This window comes from Oncorhynchus nerka, linkage group LG6 (assembly GCF_034236695.1).
Source record: "Oncorhynchus nerka isolate Pitt River linkage group LG6, Oner_Uvic_2.0, whole genome shotgun sequence".
In the NCBI taxonomy this organism is placed as follows: Eukaryota; Metazoa; Chordata; class Actinopteri; order Salmoniformes; family Salmonidae; genus Oncorhynchus; species Oncorhynchus nerka.
In genome coordinates, this window is record NC_088401.1 from 28,560,865 (window position 1) to 28,583,924 (window position 23,060).

Consider the following 23,060-nt stretch of genomic DNA (forward strand, 5'->3'; position numbering starts at 1 on the left):
CACATTACATATCATTGGGTATGTTTGCATTGGCCTGTGTCATCGCCACTCATTCTTACATCTTCTACTGATGGTTACGTTTTGGTTCAATGTTGCTTCCACCTAAAAGCAACATTCATTGATTCTTAGATCAACAATTGTTACTGAAGCAGTATTTTCCTCCTTTCCTTATTCTGTGTGTAGAAGTGTTGCAACAATTCTGGTTTCAGGAAAGCCAAGAAGCTGTTTAGAAATAAACGTGTCAAGTATTTTAGTGACATTTCAGCTTATTTAATTACCATTTCTTCATACATTCATAAATCCATCCATCCTCCCACACTCCTGTAATTTAGGTTTGCCAGAAATCCCAGTTGGAATATTCCCAGAATCAGGACAGAATAAGTATCCAGTATCCTCCAACCATGATTTCTAGAAAATCTGGGATAACAAATAAATAAAATCCTAGACACACCCTACCACATTATGGAAGTGCTTGATCACCCCCCCCCCCCCCCCAAAAAAAAAATCTGCTATACTGATTGCATAAACAAAAACCAGACCCAAATCTCCTTTTTACAGTTTTTTAATGACACATATCAAGTATTCAAGGCATTTGTAAACCAAGGGTCCATTAGTTTAAGGTCAGAGTTTCTCCGTCTCAAAATGTGCATCAGCCAATTAAAATCATTGACGTAGTTGCACATGATAAAACATGACTTTGGAAGTTCCCATTAGATAACCTGGCACATTTAGCCCTATGCTAACCTGACCAGGTGGCAGTGATCATGCCTGTTAACAAATTCTGCATCAGCCAAATACAAATGCTAACGTAGTGGGCCACTTTTCCATGAGAGCATCTTTAACATGACTCAAACGGCACCATCAGCTAATTAAAGTTACTAAAATACATGCAACATTTCAACTGGACGGATAGGTCAGTGTTGTAAGTCTGGCTTCTGGTAATTTTCTTTTTTTTCCCTTCATGAGCTTCATGAGATGGGGGGGCCTCTAACCCACGGTTACTGTACTCCGAAGATTCACATCACCTTAGTGGCATACGCTAACGATGTACGATAAACTTAATAAACGTTTTATAGACCTTTATCTTTTTCCCGTAAAAGCACATGAACGTGTGTGAAATGGATGAGCAAAAATGTGCCTCTTGAATTTTAGTAGCCTAGTCAAGGATTCATTGTCATGAAATATTGGCACACTACAATTGTGACAGATCAAGTGGAACAAAAGTTATTTAATTTGGAAGTTTAAAATATACATCTGGTGGCCAAGTTGACCTATTTTCAGAAATGCCATTGGTTGATGGATATAAAGTCTAAGATCTTGATAGGCTGATGTGGAATTTCTTACAGGAAATAATCACTGCCGCCTGGTTAGCATATGGCTAAATGTGCCAGATTATGTAATGGGAACAGCTAACATATAGCATTTTACAAGGTGCAACTATGTCACCGATTTGAATTGGCTGATGCGCATTTTGAGACTGAGAAAATGTTCTAATGTTTGCAAGTATGGAGCCCAAGTGTCCACAAATATGGTTTCGACTTCTGCTCCTGAGGAACACAAATCAAGGGCTGCAGACCTCCAGTTTGCATCCCAAATAGCAGCATATTCCCTATATAGTGCACTACTTTTGACCAGAGAGCCCTATGGGTAGTAGTGCACTATATAGGAAATAGGGTGCCATTTGGGATGGAATACACTGTCAGAGTACACTGTCAGTCCATGAAATAATGAAAACACGTTCTGAAGAAATACTGATCAAAAGAAAGAGAGCGAGAGAAAGGAGAGAAAGAGATGGAAAGCAAGTCTACAGTCTACCTTGGAGAAGTGTTGCGAGAAGGCTAAGGCTACATCTGCAATTGCACCCTATGCCCTATAGTGCACTATATAGGGAATAGGGTGCCATTTCGGACGCAGTTCAAGCCTTCCTATAGTACTGCTTATACCTTGTTGAATGGAGGTAAAGGGCATCCTGGGTAACAATACCATCCTGTCCCAATTGGCACCCTTTTCCTTACATAGGTCACTACTTATGGCCAGGTTGCGTGGGAAATAGGGGATGCATGGGGACTACTTTTGCACTACCAGACCCCTATGTGCACTATAAAGGGAGTAGGGTGCCATTTGAGATGCAAACTAAGTCGTTTTGGATGGAGCCAAAGAGAGGGCTTCAACACCAACCAATTCAAATGGACCCATCAACAAAAAAACATACTGCAAAATACAACCCACTCCCCAATCCCCCAAATTCAATGTAACAGGTCGTTCCTATGCAAAATACTGTAGGTCATTCAGGCACAGAGAAGCAAATATACGGTTTCCTTGTTTTTGTATTTTTAAGTCATTTTATGATGTCGTCTACAATGGTTAGGGTTAGTTCATAAATACCTACTTCTAACTAAGTTTAAGCTCTATAATACGTTGATTTTATATCTTTAAATATTTACATGATAATAGTTTGGGAACAGTTAGCTACTAATTCATGATCATACTAATATGAAACCATAACTTGGCATTTTTCAGCCAAGTATCATCATAGACACACAGCAGTCTCTTACATAACTTGAGGACAAAGACATTTAGGCTGGGATTTAATCCCATCGCAGCCTTTGGACAATGTAAAGTAACTTCCGATTGAGCCAACATATGCAGCCTTTACTGTGACTGTGGTCTCCTCGCACGCGGGAACATTGCCTTTAAAACATGCATTGTGGACAAAGCCCGATCGGATTGAATCCCAGCCTAATTCATCAAACTTTACCACTGCATCAGATAAATCCGCTGTTCTTTGGAAGCCGGTTTTAAAAGCGCAAATATATAATGGATATGAGGCATGCCTCATGCCAAACAAGGTATAAATACTGTAGTTGCTGTTCATAATGGTTTATGTTCTTAAAAAGTGTCCTAGAAAACAAAAACAAGTAGTAAATTCACAGCAGCAGTCCAGTTTGACAAAAACAGTATTAGTAGTAGGTCTGTGTAGGGTTGCAAAATTCCAGTAACTTTCACAGGTTTTCCAAAAATTCCGTGAGGATTATGGATTTCATGCTTATTCCCTCATGATTCCGGAAATCTTCTTACTGGAATTTCTGGGAAACCTTGGTAAAGTGTAGACCGTTCACTGTCTTTTTCACGGGCTGCAATTCATGTTTATGTCCAGCAGAGGGTGGGTCCCAGTCACTCCTGAACTGAATGATTAAAAAAAAATCAGTTGTACTGTTTCTTGTTATTGTGACTTATCTGTTGATATAATGGGCTTTGTTGATTTATTCCTTACTACACTACTTCTTAAATGCCTAAATGTCAATACAACAATGCTGAAATGAAGCAATATTGGACCCAGTGTAGAGTCAGTTTGTAAATGGGCTGGGTTCATGCTAGATACACATACACTTCCAGTCATTGCGCTAACATTAGTTAGCATTGGCTCGCGAAACTACCTCTAACTTCCTTCATCAAAATGGTATCCACTTTGGGGAAGTAGATTGCCAAAATCCCGAATTACCCCTTTAACATAAAAAGGGAAATTCAATTCAAAACAAATTCAATACTTTTTCAAACCAGTAAAAAGCAAAAAAAAAAATACATTTTGTAGATATTTGCAGTTAAAATGACAGCTTTTAGTTCTCTTATGTCATATTTTTTTGGATGAGGATTATGACTGAGTTTTCCCTTCCAGCAAAGACCACCTAATGTTATGTTATAAATACAAAACTGTGTTTGTGTTCCCCATTGCCCTGGAGTAAAGTTAAAGTCCTAATGAAGACTAACTCCAAACAGACTAACTATCTATGGTGCAGACCACCACTCCTGACTAGTTGGACAGTTCGTTAGTAACTCGTCTTTGGATATAGGCAGAGAGGAAGAGAGAGGCCCAACTCGAGGGGAAATATGTCTCCCTCGTTTGTTCGTTGTTTCACCCACCAAGCCTTGCTTGGTACGGAGGTTAATAAGAGTATCGAATTTGGTCAATACATTTTGTTTATGGCTTATTTGCTACATGAGGTTTACTTGATCTAATAAAAGTGTTGTAATGCTTACGTTGTTACGAGTATACTGATATAACTAGGACACATGACATCCCGGCAACTTTGAGAAAAAACACTTCATATGAGGAGTTGTCTCAAGATGGCTATGCATATTCATGGCATGAGGCTAGTAGCATAGCATCTCTTCTCATTGAATATATCGGTTCACGTCAACAACCTTCATCAAATATTCAGGATTACAATAATGAAATGTATCCACATATCCAAAGAAAGAATAGCTGGGAGCTAGACAGCCAGTCGTGCTGCTTTGTGGACAATGACTCCGGTTGTTAGGATGGAGAGACATGTATCTTGTCACTATATCCATAATCTTTGATATAGGCTAGTTAGCCGGTTAGACTGGTAGCTATTAGCATTAGCCAGTATCTGGCCCTTGGATATTAGCTAGCTAGCTGGTTAGCCTGGTAGCTATTAGCATTAGCTACTAACTAGCCATTGGATATAAGCAAGCTAGTTGGCTAGCAGGTTACCCTCGTAGCTATTAGCATTAATCAGCTAGCCAGCAACCAATGATAGGCCCACACAGCCTGAGTTACTGTTTCAAAGGGGGCTGAAGAGTCAAATAAATGGGTGGCCCATTCTCTGCTCTGGACCAAGAGTTTAAACAGATGGTCACAAGGACAGACAGAACTGGACAAATGTCTCATGTATGACTGAGTTTTAAGTCGATATAATCCCCTCCTAAATAGTACTGTTTAATGTTGCTGCTAACCACATTCAATATTAGCTGGATATGCTCAGCTGTGGTATAATGTGATTGAATGGGTGATAGGCTGTGTCCCAGAAGGCACCATATTCCCTGTATAATGCACTACATTTGACCAGAGCCCTATGGACCCAGGTCAAAAATAGTGCACTATATAGGGAATAGGGTGCCATTTGAGATGCAAGCACAGAGAGGGGTACAGTAAGTCAATACAGTACAGAGAGGTGTATGTCTGTCTGTATGGGAGTACACAGGACCTTGCATAGAATAGAACAGGTTTGTCAGTTAGTATGTTGTGCTTGAGAGAAACGCTGCAACTGTGATGAGGCATCATGGGTAATGTAGTACCCACATGTCCCTTCTGAGAAGAATAATATTAGAATATACTAATGCCCAGCCCATTTTACAGTACAGTAGCACCATGTGATCATGTTGATACACAAACATTTTGATTTATGAAATGTATCAGGGTTGGAGTCAATTCAGGAAGTGATTTGAATTTAAAATTCCAAAATTGAAAACTTTACACAAATAGCTTCTTTTCAGTTTGAGAAGTCATTGACTATCGATTCAGTTTGCTTCCTGAATTGACTGCCTTCAATTCGAATTGATCCCAAACATTTATGTGTTAACTTCTGTACATGCTGTGTCGCTAGTGGGAGGAGCTGTAGGATGGGCTCATTGTAATTGCTGGAATGGTATCAATGGAAACCACTTGTTTGACTGAATTCCATTAATTCCATTTCAGCCATTACAATGAACCTGTCCTATAGCTCCTCCCACCAGCCTCCACTCTGCAGCTAATAATGTGCACAGCAGAGACAGACAGCTCTGTAGGTCAATAGGGAGTCGAGCTGTTCCCCTGTGACACGCCCATATAACTGTGGCCAGCTCTTTAATACCACAAATGCCCTGTTACTATCAGTCTATTGGTCTCTCTGCCTGTCAATCAGAGCCATGGAAATCACCGCCCCCACCGCCTGATTGGTGTATATTTTAGAAACAGGGTGGAGACAGGAACAGGAAGACACGTGTCACAACCCCCGGGGAGGAACAGGTAGAGGTGTGACCTAAAGAGGAAGAGGTGTGGTCTGTTTACTTCCTGCTCTCATATGTGGGCGGAGCTACTGTGTGTGGCATCAGCAGAGAGGGAGGGGCGGGTTTATTGCTCTGTTAACGAGGGTGATGGTGCTGTGACCCCGGTTGAGAAGGAGTGCCACGGGAGGGTGGTCGCAAGGCGGGATGAACACCGGGCAGGAGCGGGTTCGGGCGTGGCTCTTCTGGCCCCCCACGTGGCAGATGAGGTCAGAGACAGTGCCCAACGGGGGTAGTCGCTGGTGCCAGCGCTCCGCCTGCTCCTCCTTGTACTTGATGGAGTACCAGGTGAGGAAGATGAAGATGAAGCCAATGAACTTGAGGCTGGCGGCCAGGCCGAAGTAGACGAAGCGGAAGGAAGTGACGTCGTACTCCCAGCAGGAGCCGTGGACGCCACAGTCCTGCTGCCACAGCATACAGGTGGTGTCGATCACCGCCCCAAAATAGATGGGAGTAGGAATATATGCTGGCGGAAGAGAGAGGAGAGGAACAGTTAGAACACAAGTTCTAAACAGTATTAACACAGCATACAGGTGGTGTTGAAGTATGTGCACCGCTGGGGAGTGAACAGAGTGAGAGAAAACGCCATCTGCCATTGAGCTATGCTGCCCAAACTAGTGTTTGCAAAATACTGTTGGTTGTGACTGATCCCTTTTAAGGTTTGTGTGCTTCTAAGTGCTAGACTGCAGCCGGAAACATGTTTTGAATGTTTAGAAGAATTCTTTAGCTGGGTCTTACAGTGAAAACCAGTTTAGGAATAACCACTAGTCATTCTAGACTAATGTAAGCTACCCCATAGAAACTAGCCTATATGATCTGCATGGGCTATACTATGCTGACGATAAACATGAGAAAAGTCAACGCAGCTGTTGTCTGTGCAGTACTGATATGCCACCACTGAGTGACGCCATATATCCACTACTGAGCTGAGATGAGTCGGCCCTAGATGTAGATTTGGGGTAAATGGAGCATTTCCCCCACTAATGGTTAATGTTAGGATTGGCGGCGGGAAGCTGATCCTAGATCTGTACCAAGGGGTAATGTCATCCCAGAGCAATAGTGCATGAGCCAAATATTTCAGATAAGCAGAGTCTGAAGTTCACACAAACCAACCCTGGACTAAACACCTAGATCTAACGCATTCCTTCTGGGTCGAATGGTGGTACTGATTCTGACAGTATTATAGGTGACATACTGCATCGTACTGTGAATGAAGTTATACACACACACATGAGGCACACACCTTTTCAGGGTGTTGAAATATGAGAGTTCTATTCACATACCAGCAGTGAGAAGGTCAGAAGCAAGGTTATTATAGTAAACGAAAACTTAAATGAAAACTAATCATAAACACTTTCATAAACTGAAATAAAAGCATTAATAAGGCTGTTTGAAAAACTAAAACTATACTGAAACTCTTATCTTTGACTCCAAAACCAAATAAAATAAAAGCTGAATTATGTTCAGTTCTTATCCTAAACTTTGGGCAAAAATCTAATGGGGTTTTCAAGCTTTTTATTCAGTTTTCAAGCTTTTCCATGTCCTGGCAGCGTTTACCTGCCAGATTCAGATGTTTCAAATAGCCATAGCTTGTGCATCACTATCACTACCTATCACTGGCTAACATTGAAGAAATAGGCTACTTTCTGTCAGTAAACCTGCAATTAAATAATATAAAACGAAATAGAAATGTTTTTATAAAACTCAAACTAAATAAAAATGAGTAAATCAGGTCTGAAAACAAACTGAAACTAAACTGAATTTCAAATAAAAATCGAAACGATTTTTTAAAAAGAATATAAAAACAAAATGATAATACTTTTGGTCAGAATCATGTTCTAGTTTTACCCTACAGCCCTACAGGCTGTTTCAGACCAGTCATGAAAGACCTTTTCAAATACTTGACTTCAGTGGTGGCTGGTGGAATTTTAAATCGAAGGAATGGAAAACCAAACATGTTTTTCATGTGTTTGATACCATACCATACATTCCGTTCCAGACCAAAATTACTATGAGCCGTCCTCCCCTCAACAGCCTCCACTGGTTAGGTTGAGTGATGTGGGAACACTACAAGCTCACTGTGCCTGTAAAAATACCCAGTAACTCATAGAAGTACATATAGAATCACATAATATGAATGATAGGATCTCTACGCAGAAACTTACCCAGAGTTCTTAACAGGACAAATTGCATCCCCAGAGCGAATGGTCTCTCCTGTTCATCCACAGACCTGAGGAGTGATGGACAGAGACAGATGGACGGAGAGTGAGAATGGATTACAGAGGAACACACTAAAATATAAAGTGAATACACTTCCTTATAAAAACACTAACATATACACTGAGTATACAAAACATTAAGAACACATGCTCTTTCCGTGACATAAGGGATCATAGCTTTCACCTGGATTCACCTATGAAAACACTAACATCTACACTGAGTATACAAAACATTAAGAACACCATTCTATGTCATGGAAATAGCAGGTGTTCTTAACATTTTGTATACTCAGTGTATATGCTAGTGTTTTTATAGGTGTATCCAGGTGAAAGCTATGATCCCTTATTAATGTCACTTGTTAAATTCACTTCAATAAGTGTAGATTAAGGCAACACTGCTGTGGTTTTGACGCTCAACAGTTTCCTGTGTTCATCAAGAATGGTCCACCACCCAAATGACACCCAGGCAACTTGATACAACTGTAGAAAGTATTGGAGTCAAAGCCCTAAATCTAATATTTTGCAATCTCGTTTAAACTGGAGCTGGGCTCCTTTAATCTGTTAATAGCAAGAATTTCAGAGAGTGTTAGCAATCTGACCTATGATAGATAAAACCTTCTCAACGCATTAATTCCGAATGCACATAATTCTGCACTTTTCACACATTACTACATTCAACACCGGAATTGAATTCCTATGTCAGACTTCCTTCATGGGGAGTTAGGAAGAGTTAGATCAGTGTTCATGAAGGAAAGGGTTCAAGGGAAGGAAGCTGGGAAACACTTTACTTAGTAGCGATATGCAGCATTCATAAATCATTCATTTGCATGGCAAGGAGTTTTCAAGAGTTTGAGTGGCCACAGTCCTCCTACCTGAGAGTGACTATGATAGCGGAGGGCTGAGCGCAGGCGGTGATGAGTGTGACGATGAAGAGGAAGATGAGGAAGGGGATGAGGGTGTTACAGGTGCGGTCACACTTCCCCGACACCGCGAAGCCGTTCTCGTTCAGGTAGGTCTTAACGATGACCAGCTGCAGTTGGTTGCCTTGACCACCAGCGGGAGGGCTGATGACCTGTCGGCTCTGGACACACGCACACTCTGTGTAGTTCCTGATCTGTTGGTGGAGGAGATGGACATGTTTAATACATAGACACAGTATTTATTTGGACAGTGAAGCTACATCTTTTAACTTGGCTCTATACTCCAGCGTCTTGGATTTGTGATCAAATGTTTCATATGAGGCGACAGTACAGAATGTCACTTTTAATTATTTTTTCAGACATATCTGTTTTACCGTTTAGAATTGAAAGCACTTTACGTATCTAGTCCCCTCATTTCAAGGTGTTATAAGTATTTGGACAAAATCAGTGTATTACATTTAGTCAAAAGAGTAGTATTTGGTCTCCTCATCCCGGCACACAGTAGACAGCTTTCCACCACCCAGGTTTTTTCCACAAAAGCGACATTTATGGAAACGGCAGATGTAGGAGACATTTTCTAAAGATCGAATACATTTTGATATGTTCGACGGCTGGATTTGTCTTTTGTCAAAGGTTCTTCATTGCAACAAATGAGGGAACGTGTATTTCAAATAACTTCTACTGCAGAATCATTTTGAAGGTACGCCGGGCGGGGCACATGATGTTATCACGTCACATTTGTCTTCTAGGTGAACTTTCTAAATGTCGTTACCAAACAAATCACTGGACAAGTTAACGGAAACATAGCTAATGACTACGTCAAGCTTGTTGGATGCCTTTGCAGTTTGTTTTGATTGTGTTTTGGATTATGTTGTGCCCGATATAAATGAATGGTAAATAATGTATTGTGTCATTTTGGAGATGCCTTTATTGTAAATAAGAATAGAATATCTCCCCCCAAAAATGCTAACCTCCCCCGTTATTGATAATGGTGAGAGGTTAGCATGTTTTATAAGTATGATCATTGTGCATTTGTAACCTTCTTGCTAATCTTTATTCACGATTCATTCGTGATTATCCGTAATCACGGTGGCATCCACATTCATGTAGAAGTGTTGAGAAACAGTAATGACACAGTATACACACACACCTGGCCGTGACTCTACTCTCAGGGAGAGTGGGATATGCAAACAAATACATTTCCATTTCACACCTCACACTTGTACACCCTCTAATTATACGCACACAAACACACTCTTCCATGTAAACACACACACACACACACACACACACACACACACACACACACACACACACACACACACACACACACACACACACACACACACACACACTTTATGTGGTTTGCAGGAAAGGACAAAGTTAACTTGCACACACACACTCTTTCTGGGAAACTTGCCAGTGGGACATTGTATTCCATCTCCTAGAACCCTTAATGCAGCAGAAACATTCAACTCTCACTGGTAATCAAACCCATCCCTGCTCCCTAGGCTACATCAAAGGCACCTTGGGATGTTATACTGTACTGTAGCTATGTGGTGAGACTTCTGCACTGTGGGTGCATTGTGTGCTCAGCCAAACACGTATTCTCTCTAAGGCCAGTGTTGTGCCTAAATAATCTAGGGGTGTGTGTGATCCATGAACACTGGTAAAAAGTAAGGCACTGTATAGGAAATAGGGTGCAATTTGTAACTCGCCCCTAGGCATTTCCCTGTCTAGCTTTGCTGTGATATCCTGTCTGATATTGTTTTTAGGATGGGTCTTCCTGCCCAGGGTTTACCTCTCAGAGAAGGGGAGAGGGGGTAGAGGACTCAATGTTATTGTAGGCTGCGGCTAAATGGCTTACAATGGGCTAGCATAACATATTAGATCATCTTTTCAGGTTTACTCCCAAATCAACTCTCACAGAGCTTAAAAGTACTGTACATATTTTACTGAATACCGTACAGACTCGTTTTCCTTTTTTTTGTTTCTTTTGGCAACCAGGGTTATTGGGAATAAGATGCATTTTGAATCCTGAATAGTCTTCAGGAGACAGCTGGGATTAAGTCATGAAACAGTTCTGAACAACTGTTCTATTGCTGCTAGGAAACCAGCACACCTTTCACTGAAGCACCATTGTGCGTCCTAAATGGCACCCTAATCCCTATATAGTGCACTATTTTTGACCCGAGCCTTATGGGCCTAGTGCACTAAATAGTCAATAGGGTGCCATTTGGGACGCACACAAATGTCTCCCAGAATGTCTAAAGGGCAGATACGGTTGTCGAGTTCCAGTGCGACTGTGCAGCTAGCTAGGGTTGGGCGATATGGCGTAAAAATCATATCTACATTTTTTTCAAATTTATGGGCGATTCACAATATACACGTTTATTAGGCATGTTTATTAGGTACACCACCACGTTAGTGAAAATAGTTGCTCCTACAGACAGTGAGTCAGGTACCTGTGGCTTGCTATATAAAGCAGGCAGTCAGGCATCAAGGCCTTCAGTTACTGTTCCATGTAATGGGCAAAACGAGTGACCTAAGAAACTTTGAGCGTGGTATGATCTTCAGTGCCAGGCATGATTGTTCCAATATCTCAGAATCGTCTCCTAGTCCAGTCTCCTAGTCCAGTCTTTACACTCTATGAGTCTCCAGCGTCAGTGATTTGTGTCATTTGTTTCAGTCATTGCAGCAGAAAACTGGAAGGACAGGCAGCCAAAGGAGGAATAGGCTTTGGGGGTGACCAGTGAGATATACCTGCTGGAGCGCGTGCTACGGGTGGGTGCTGCTACGGTGACCAGTGAGCTGAGAAAAGGTGGGGCTTTACCTAGCAAAGACTTATACATGACCTGGAGCCAGTGGGTTTGGCGAACGATATGAAGCGAGAGCATACATGTCGCAGTGGTGGGTAGTACATGGGGCTTTGGTGACAAAATGGATGGCACTGTGATAGACTGCATCCAATTTGCCGAGTAGAGTGTTGGAGGCTATTTTGTCAATTACATCGCCGAAGTCAAGGATCGGTAGGAGAGTCAGTTTTATGAAGGTATGTTTGGCAGCATGCTTTGTTATGAAATAGGAAGCCGATTCTAGATTTAATTATATGACTTCAACCACCATAAGATCCACTAATTGTAATTCATCAAATGTATTTGATACAGCTGGTACACAACAGACCACTTAATTCAAACAACTGCCCAAATGACATCATTTATTGTCATTCAGTTAAAAAGGGGCCTGTGGTTGTGTGCTGGAGCTAACAATGTGAGTTGAGCTGTCTCTCTACAATCTCTCAGGATCAAGGATACAGAGTCCTGAACGCGGGGAGCAAACACAATTCTTCAGGTCTCAGACAAGCCTACTCTTCACATACACACGTGTGTACAGGTGTTGCCTGGTCCGTCAGTGTGTACTTACCCCAGTGCTGCCGTTGCTCACCGTGCTGCACCCAGCCAGGCAGGGGTTAAAGTAGGTGATGCTGTCAGAGCCACACACCGGGGCATACTCATGGATCTTACAGCCACAGTTCACATTACAGCCTCCAGTCAGGTTATGATGGGTCATAGTCAGAGTGGGCCTGGAGAGAGAGTTGAGTTACATTTCATTTTATTGGAGTAATGATATGTTGCACACCCGTATTTCCTACATTTTCAGAACAAAAAAAGAATTGTAAGATAGATAAAGAGAGAGATGTGTACAAAACATTAAGAACATGACATAGACTGACCAGGTGAATCCAGGTGAAAGCTTTGATCCCTTATTGATGTCACTTGTTCAATTCACTTCAATCCGTGTTTATGAAGGGTAGGAGACAGGTTGAATAAGGATTTTTAAGCCTTGAGACAGCTGATACATGGATTGTGTATGTGTGCCATTCAGAGTGTGAATGGGCAAGACAAAAATGTAAGTGCCCTTGAACGGGGTATGGTAGTAGGTGCCAGGCACACCGGTTTGTGTCAAGAACTGCAACGATGCTGGGGTTTTCCTGGCTCAACAGTTTCCTGTGTGTATCAAGAACGGTCCACCACCATCCAGCCAACTTGATACAACTGTGGGAAGCATTGGAGTCAACTCAATATTAGGAAGGTGTTCTTTATGTTTTGTACACTCAGTGTGTGTGTATATATAGATATCTATATATATATAGAGAGAGATATATATAGATATAGATATATATACACATATATATAGAGAGAGAGATAGACAGAGAGACGGATATATAGAGAGAGAGAGTGATAGGGACTGAATAAACGTTACAGCAGTTCTGTGGGAACCAGGTTCTAACTCAAACAATGATCTGATCCCTCTAAACACAGTGGGGAAGAGAAGCCTGTCTCCAGTTGACTCTGGGAGTTCCAACACTGAGCTCTATCGGAACGATAGAACACAACACCTCAATATTCGGAGAACTTTCCCGAATACCCTGCTTATTTCCTCCTGACTCCGTGAATCTCCCAACTCGGATTACTGGAAAACCTGGGAATTGTTCAAACCGTAGTCAGGCTACAAACACCACCTTGCGAAAGCACACAGACAGGAATATACTTTTACATTCAAAACATACAAATAGCATGATATTTCCCCCCACTTATATCATTACGCCACTATGCACCACTCGACCATGTTATGGCAACTCCAAATGATGTAAGCAGTCACATTTTTGCTGCCTTTATTTAGTCATTGAGAACACGTTCTCTTTTACAATAACGACCTGGAGCCCCTAAATTGAATTATCTACCTTGTCAATCTGTCTGGTTAGGTCAGTTCAGGTCAGGTTGAGATAACCCTTCAGTTGTGAGTTGGGTTGTTAGGTCTGACCCTGACATAACAAACCCCCGTCAAATTCCAGCACTAGGCCAACAGGCAGTGGAGGGGGCACAGAATGGAGTCAGTCTGCCCCTGCTTGGCGACCCAGTCGCACTACGGTGATTACAGATCTCCACTCTAGACAAAGCCACTGTGACTGGCTGGCTGCACCAGTTGGAGCCAGCAGATGCTACAGAAACATAAAATAATAATCCAAATAGTCAACAGGATACAGATTAGTATACTATAGCAGGAGAGGGGGCAGTGGATGAATTCCCTGCTACTGTAGTTATGTTTCCCTACTGTTGGTATAATGTTCGCCTTGGGCGATAGAGGTCAGAGGTGAACTAGGGTCAGACACATAGTCTTCTTCCCAAGTGGAAGCCTACTCCCTATATAGTGAACTACTTTTGACCGGAGCCTGTATAGTGCACCATTTTTTACCCAGGATAGCAATGCCCTATATAGTGTATAGGGTGCCATTTTCTACCCAGGATAGCAATGCCCTATATAGTGTATAGGGTGCCATTTGGCACGCGGTCCGAGTGTGTGTTAGTGTGAATCAGTAGTTATGCCACTATTGACATTCCTCATGATATTGCCAGTAAACCCAGTCCTCTTCATCATCAGCTCACAGCTTCCTGTTAACTGATCTATACACAGACTCTCTGAGACAAAGGAATGCTCAGAACAGTCTGTCAGGGACACTGGTCAGCTCAGGCAGGACAACGCTGACTCTCTGAGACAAAGGAATGCTCAGAACAGTCTGTCAGGGACACTGGTCAGCTCAGACAGGACAACGCTGACTCTCTGAGACAAAGGAATGCTCAGAACAGTCTGTCTGGGACACTGGTCAGCTCAGGCAGGACAACGCTGACTCTCTGAGACAAAGGAATGCTCAGAACAGTCTGTCTGGGACACTGGTCAGCTCAGGCAGGACAACGCTGACTCTCTGAGACAAAGGAATGCTCAGAACAGTCTGTCAGGGACACTGGTCAGCTCAGGCAGGACAACGCTGACTCTCTGAGACAAAGGAATGCTCAGAACAGTCTGTCAGGGACACTGGTCAGCTGCAGGTCTGTCAGGACAACGCTGACTCTCTGAGACAAAGGAATGCTCAGAACAGTCTGTCAGGGACACTGGTCAGCTCAGGCAGGACAACGCTGACTCTCTGAGACAAAGGAATGCTCAGAACAGTCTGTCAGGGACACTGGTCAGCTCAGGCAGGACAACGCTGACTCTCTGAGACAAAGGAATGCTCAGAACAGTCTGTCAGGGACACTGGTCAGCTCAGGCAGGACAACGCTGACTCTCTGAGACAAAGGAATGCTCAGAACAGTCTGTCAGGGACACTGGTCAGCTCAGGCAGGACAACGCTGACTCTCTGAGACAAAGGAATGCTCAGAACAGTCTGTCAGGGACACTGGTCACAAGACAAAGGAATCAGAACAGCAGGACAAGGCAGGACGAAAGGAATGCTCAGAACAGTCTGTCTGGGACACTGGTCAGCTCATGCAGGACAACGCTGACTCTCTGAGACAAAGGAATGCTCAGAACAGTCTGTCAGTGACACTGGTCAGCTCAGGCAGGACAACGCTGACTCTCTGAGACAAAGGAATGCTCAGAACAGTCTGTCAGGGACACTGGTCAGCTCAGGCAGGACAACGCTGACTCTCTGAGACAAAGGAATGCTCAGAACAGTCTATCAGGGACACTGGTCAGCTCAGGCAGGACAACGCTGACTCTCTGAGACAAAGGAATGCTCAGAACAGTCTGTCAGGGACACTGGTCAGCTCAGGCAGGACAACGCTGACTCTCTGAGACAAAGGAATGCTCAGAACAGTCTGTCTGGGACACTGGTCAGCTCATGCAGGACAACGCTGACTCTCTGAGACAAAGGAATGCTCAGAACAGTCTGTCAGGGACACTGGTCAGCTCAGGCAGGACAACGCTGACTCTCTGAGACAAAGGAATGCTCAGAACAGTCTGTCAGGGACACTGGTCAGCTCAGGCAGGACAACGCTGACTCTCTGAGACAAAGGAATGCTCAGAACAGTCTGTCTGGGACACTGGTCAGCTCAGGCAGGACAACGCTGACTCTCTGAGACAAAGGAATGCTCAGAACAGTCTGTCAGGGACACTGGTCAGCTCAGGCAGGACAACGCTGACTCTCTGAGACAAAGGAATGCTCAGAACAGTCTGTCTGGGATACTGGTCAGCTCAGACAGGACAGTGCAGAAGTAGAAAAGAGAAGAGGGTCTGATACTGTAGAGTGGGTTAGAGACACATTACATACCCTCTGCGTCCCAAATTGCACCCTATTCCCTACATAGTGAACTACTTTGACCAAGTCCCAGTAGTCCACTATAGCATTGTGCCATGACGTGATTGGGAGTCCCATAGGGCAGCGCACAATTGGCCTAGCGTCGTCCGGGTTGGACCAGGGTAGGCCGTCATTGTAAATAAGAATTTGTTCTTAACTGACTTGCCTAGTTAAATAAGGGTGAAATGAAATAAATAAATAAAGGGAATAGGGTCCCATTTAAAACGCATCCACTGTACAGCTGTTGCTTTGGATCACATACGCTATACATGTTAGCAGTGTGTGTGTGTCTGTGTGTCCATCCGTGTGTGTGTGTGTGTGTGTGTGCATCCACAATTTCCATGCCATCCAGGGACGCAGGATGGGGACCAAGCATGAGGAGTGATGATTACACAAACACCCAACACCTTGATGGGACTATATAAAACAGAACAGAAATAGAAGGTGATGTGGGGATGAATCCTCTGTGTTCCACAGCAGATGATAGTGTTGCGCGCGTGTGTGTGGTTGCTAATGGACCAGTCACGCCAACACCACGCCAATAGAACGAACGGCTGTTGAATAGGTGTTGATGATGGTTAAAATAGAACACTGGTGTTAAATAATGCATTCGCTCACAGTGGCAAATTATAAACCATTGAAAAATAGCAATAGTCTTCAGTGATATAAGGACTCATAGTAGTAATCATGTATAAGTCTTGTAGCCAATACCATAGAGTAACATAGTAGTAATATAATACTGGGATTGATGCTTGATATCAAGTCAGATTTAGTGCTCAGTAACAGTGGCTCACTACAAGGTGGACCCTGGAGCTAAACAGGACTGCATCATTGCACCCAGCCTGTTTTATATCTTCATTGTGGCCATCCTCCACCTCACAGGCTCAAATCTGCCTCAGGGAGTCCAGATCCTGCACAGAACAGACTGCAAACCTGAACAGATTCAAGGCCAAGAGCAAAAATGACCAACACTTCCATTGTGGAGCTCCAGTATGCAGACGATAATGCCATCACTGCCCACTCGGAAGAGGACTTTCAGTGCATCCTGGACGCTTTCGCAAAAGGTAGACAAGCTTCTCGGTCTGGCCGACCAAAATCCTCCACCAACCACAGCGTAACAAAAATACACCAGCCCCAGCAATACAAACTGACAATACCACTCTTGAAAATGTGGACCACTTTCCCTACTTTGGCAGCCTTCTCTCCTCCAAAACCGACATCGACGCTGAGATACATCACCGCCTAAGCCAAGCCAGTGGAGCTTTCTCAAGACTGAGCAAACGAGTCTTCAAGAATCACGACATCCAGGCCAGAACCAAAATCCTGGTCTACAAAGCAGTACTTCTCCCTATTATACTGTATGGGTCAGCAATATGGACCACATACAGCAGCCATCTTAAAGCCTTGGTGTCACCAAAGATGGCCTCCGCAACATCATGAGGATCAGCTGGGAAGACAAGCGCATCAACACCAGTGTCCCCAAGGAGGCAAACATCAGTAGCACCACTCAACACCAGCTCTGGTGGACTGGCCATGGTGCCAACTCGCTCCTGGAGGGAAAAAATAAGCGATACCAAAGACTTACCGCAAAAAAGTACTACAAAAGACAGGTCGACATGGAGACAAACTGTCCAAGAGGGTGTAGCGCGGTACAAAGAAGATCTCCGCCGTGGCGCAGAGCACAAGCGGCGACTTCGAAAGGAGAGACTTTCCATCAAGAAGGTCCAACCATCACTCACCCCCTGCCCATACTGCACCACAATATGTGGCTCCCAGATCGGCCATCTGAAGACCCACAAGCAGGACCCATCAGGGGGACAATCATACACGACCCAGAGTGACCGCCGATGATGATGAGTATATAGTAACGACTCTTACCCTGTGGATTTCACTGTGGTAATAGTCACAGTGATATCAGCGATCCTTATCCACTTAATGTAACAGTAACATCTGTGTAATAGTATTGTAGTAACTCTTACCCAGTGCTGTATGGGACGTAGCTAGATGTAATAGTTATACTACAATACTACTACTCTGATATACTGTATCTTACTCTGTGGTGTATGGTATATTGATGTAATAATAATATCTGTAGTAGTATTGTACGAGCAATGCGGTAACTCTTACCAGGCGGTGTATGGTATGTTGATATAATAGTATACAGTACCAGTCAAAGGGTTTTTCTATATTCTTCATTGTAGATTAATAGTGAAGACTTCAAAACTATGAAATAATACATATGGAATCATGTAGTAACCAAAAAAGTGTTAAACAAATCTAAATATATTTTAGATTCTTTAAAGTAGCCACCCTTTGCCTTGATGACAGCTTTGCTCACTCTTGGCATTCTCTCAACCAGCTTCATGAGGTACGCATTTCAATTAACAGGTGTTGCCTTGTTAAAAGTTAACATGTGGAATTTCTTTCCTTCTTAATGCATTTGACCCAATCAGTTGTGTTGTGACAAGGTAGGGATGGTTTACAGAAGATAGCCGTATTTGGTAAAATACCAAGTCCATATTATGGCAAGAACAGCTCAAATAAGCAAAGAAAAATTACAGTCCATCATTACTTTAAGACATAAAGGTCAGTCAATATGGGAAAGTTTCTTCAAGTGCAGTCGCAAAAGCCATCAAGCGCTATGACCGCCACAGGAAAGGAAGACCCAGAGTTACCTCTGCTGCAGAGAATAAGTTCACTAGAGTGACAGCCTCAGAAATTGCAGCCCAAATAAATTCTTCACAGAGTTCAAGTAACATCTTGACACATCTCAACATCAACTCTTCAGAGGTGACTGCACGAATCAGGCCTTCATGGTCGAATTGCTGCAAAGAAACCACTACTAAAGGACACCAACCAGAAGAAAAGACTTGCTTGGGCCAAGAAACACGAGCAATGGACATTAGAACGGTGGAAATCTATCCTTTGGTCTGATGAGATTTTTGGTTACAACCTCCATATCTTTGTGAGACGCAGAGTAGGTGAATGGATGATCTCCGCATGTGTGGTTCCCACGTGAAGCATGGAGGAGGAGGTGTGATGATGCTTTGCTGATGACACTGTCAGTGATTTATTTAGAATTCAAGGCGCACTTAACCAGCATGACTACCATGTATGGTATGTGTTGATGTTATACTAATATCTGTTGAATAGTAGTAGTATTGTAGTAGTAGTAACTCTTACCCAGTGGTGTATGGTATGTGTTGATGTTGTAGTAATATCTGTTGAATAGTAGTAGTATTGTAGTAGTAGTAACTCTTACCCAGTGGTGTATGGTATGTTGATGTTATAGTAATATCTGTTGAATAGTAGTAGTATTGTAGTAGTAGTAACTCTTACCCAGTGGTGTATGGTATGTTGATGTTATAGTAATATCTGTTGAATAGTAGTAGTAGTATTGTATTGTGTATGTAGTAGTTAACTCTTACCCAGTGGTGTATGGTATGTTGATGTTATAGTAATATCTGTTGAATAGTAGTAGTATTGTAGTAGTAGTAACTCTTACCCAGTGGTGTATGATGTGTTGATATAATATTAATATATGCAGTATAGTAGTAGTATTGTAGTAATTCTGTAGTTGTATTGTAGTAACTATTTAACTGCTGCCTAGGTTAAACAAAAAAAATAAAAACAACTCTTACCCAGTGCTGTATGGCATGTATAGTATTATATGTAGTATTATATTAGTAGTCTTGTAGAAGTAGTAGTAGCACTGGAGTAGTAGTAGTTGTGTTGTAACTTACCCAGTGGTGTATGGTATGTTGATGTAATAGTAGTATCTGTAGTAGTATTGTAGTAGTATTGCAGTAACTCACCCAGTGGTGTATGGTATATTGATACCTCCCAGGTTGATGCTCTCACAGCCCACGATGAAGAGCGTAGAGAAACAGAGCAGAGACACCCCGCTACAGATCATAGCCAGCTTGGCTGACTCTCTGGCTCCCAACTTCAGCTTCTTGATGATGTAGCCCCCTAGGACGATACCCACCCCAGCACTGGGCACGATGATCACACCTGGGTTGAGGGAGAGAGAGCGAGAGGGAAAGAGAGAGGTGGGAGGGAGGCAGAGAGAGAGAGGGAAAGACGACAAGAGTGATTGAGTGTCAATTATAGTTCAGGAAAAGCATTCAAGACAAGAAATGGGCAGAGGGCTTGGTATTAGAGGGATATTGTAACAAACATGGACAACAAGTTGTTGTGAAACATATTATTCATGGGTTGCACTTTCCTCACTCGGTCGCATCGTTGCCATTGTCATCAACGTTCTACAGATGCCTCAGCATATTGATGTCGCACTGATGCTTAATGCCAAGTCTTTCTGAACGGTGGCTAATGAGTGTTTCGTCAAATTTACACAATAGTGGCCTGGAAATACGATGGCATTGCTAAAGTAGAGTAATAATTAGTAGGAAACAACTTTGCCACCATTATGATGTCGTCAGGTTCACTTTAGAGAGATGGCAAATGGTACCATTAGCTAGCAAAGTTAGTCAGAAATAACTAGCAATGCTAATGGTAGCTAGCTAAAATTTCAGCGTTCTCCACTCTAGACAACGTTATACTGCATCTAAAGTCAATCTGGAGACATCACAATGATGACAAAAGCTTGTCGTACTAATTATTTGCCTCCTTTTGAAATGTCGGGTCTCCAAGCCACAGTAAATCACTTTGACGAAATCTTCATCATCACCCATTGAGACTGCATTGAGTAGAATGTTCAGTTGGGCATTAGTCCTAAAACAAAAGTTCATAACAATATTGTGGCAAAATGCAACCCATTAATAACTGTGACAAAGAAGCTGTTGGGCAATAAAGTAGCAGGAGGTTGGTTACTGTACTGTATAATAGCAGTGAGTAGTGTGGGTTGGGGCTGTTATATTAGGGCCGGCTGGAGGAGGGCTGTAGTAGTTAGAGGCTGGAGCCGGGCTAGGGCAGCAAACACACCCACACCCTAGTTGACAGGCAGGGTAAGTCAAAGCTGACTGCTGGCAGCAGAGGCAGGACGGGGTCAGTGTGCAATTCCACTGGAAGACTAGGACCCAGAGAGGCTTCACATGCCTGACCTCTATCCCAGCCACAGGCCCTCTCGGGTGGGTAACAAGGCATGGGAGACAGGGGATGAACAGGGATGGAGGGAGACGGTAAGGAAACATAGGATCAGAGAAGAGAGTGTTCTGAACACTGTGTGTGTGTTTGCATGGTTGGACACTCACATAGTATGTGCTATATCTCCCTCTCGCGTTCTCACTCACATACACACAAACACACACACATTCCCCATTTACATGATCTTTATATGAACTACAGATGTCGGACCTTAATTTGAGCCAGCTTTCTACAGTAGGAAAAAAAACCTGCAGCAACAGGACATGTGAATAATGATGTGGATTATACAGTGCATTCGGAAAGCATTCAGACACACCACATTTTGTTACGTTACAGCCTTATTCTAAAATGGATTAAATAGTCCCCCCCCCCATCAATCTAGACACAATGCCCTATAATAACAGGCACAGATCTGGGACAACAAAACATTTCTGCAGCATTGAAGGTCCACAAGAACACAGTGGCCTCCACCAAGGCCCTCCTCCCCCATTTTAGAATGAGGCTGTAACGTAACAAAATGTGGAAAAAATAAAAGGGTCTGAATACTTTCCGAAGGCACTGTAATTAATGGACTGTAGTTTATGATGATCCTGTAAGTGCTTCATGTGTTTCTGTGGCGAGATCTTGCTTGCCTAACACACACACACACACACCCACACCCACACACACACACACACACACACACACTGAAGCTGGAGTCTTATATCTCCCTCTCGAACTTTAAGCATCAGCTTACAGATCACTGTACCTGTACACAGCCAATCTGTAAATAGCACACCCAACTACCTCATCCCCATATTGTTACTTATCCCCTTGCTCTTTTGCACCCCAGTATCTCTACTTTCACATCATCATCATCTGCACATCTATCACTCCAGTGTTAATGCTAAATAGCAATTATTTTGCCTCCATGGCCTATTTATTGCCTTACCAAATGTACTCTTCTACATTTGCACACACTGTACATAGATTTTTCTATTGTGTTATTGACTGTACGTTTGTTTATGTGTAACTCTGTGTTGTTGTTTTTGTCACACTGCTTTGCTTTATCTTGGCCAGGTTGCAGTTGTAAATGAGTACTTGTTCTCAACTGGCCTACCTGGTTAAATAAAGGTGTTCTCAACTGGCCTACCTGGTTAAATGAAGGTGAAAAAATGAAAACACACACACCTCTCTTTGCCTCTTCACACCTCACACACACACCTCTCTTTGCCTCTTCACACCTCACACACACACACCTCTCTTTGCCTCTTCACACCTCACACACACACACCTCTCTTTGCCTCTTCACACCTCACACACACACACCTCTCTTTGCCTCTTCACACCTCACACACACATCTGTCTGCTAAAACTTCCCTCTGCTGCTGCTGTCTTCTCTCTCACTTTCTCTATCCTTGCTCTCCGTCTTTCTGTCACCCTCTTGCTCACACTGGCATTCCTTTATGTGTGTGTGACGGGCCTTCTCGGCCGGGTAGCGAGGCAGGGGGGGACAGGGGACGGAGGGAGGGGGTTGGAAACACAGGAGCAGAGAGGAGAGCAGCGTTCTACATGTTCTACACCTCGACAGCGTGTTATGTGCAGATAAAAAAAAAACCTCTCTCTTCAGCGAGATCGCAAGACGGACCTCTTCTGCTTTCAGGACAACACATGATTTAAACAGCATTTCTACAGTGGTGCTTCTGGCTACAAAGAGGGAGGAAAAGTGGACAGAGGAAGAAAGGAAGGATAGAATGATGGATGAGACGGAGGACAGCACAAAGAAGGTTAGAAAGAATGTTTTAGCAGAAAGATTGTGTGTGGTGTGTGTGTGTGAGTGTGTGTGTGTGTGTG

The 23,060-nt window shown here is 43.1% G+C and overlaps 1 protein-coding gene across 1 annotated transcript in view; it reads right to left on the bottom strand.

Annotated features, from left to right (window-relative positions):
- Positions 1 to 546: 546 nt before the first annotated feature.
- The window catches only part of LOC115130285 (solute carrier organic anion transporter family member 5A1), a 99,994-nt gene continuing 77,480 nt past the window's right edge, over positions 547 to 23,060 (bottom strand). Inside the window, exons 6-10 of the mRNA XM_029661260.2 lie at positions 19,937 to 20,135; positions 12,410 to 12,569; positions 8,939 to 9,180; positions 8,013 to 8,077; positions 547 to 6,313 (exon numbers count right to left, since the gene is read on the bottom strand). Of these exons, the coding sequence (XP_029517120.2) occupies positions 5,892 to 6,313; positions 8,013 to 8,077; positions 8,939 to 9,180; positions 12,410 to 12,569; positions 19,937 to 20,135 (1,088 nt within the window). The 3' untranslated portion in view covers positions 547 to 5,891. The remainder of the gene's footprint in view (positions 6,314 to 8,012; positions 8,078 to 8,938; positions 9,181 to 12,409; positions 12,570 to 19,936; positions 20,136 to 23,060) is intronic.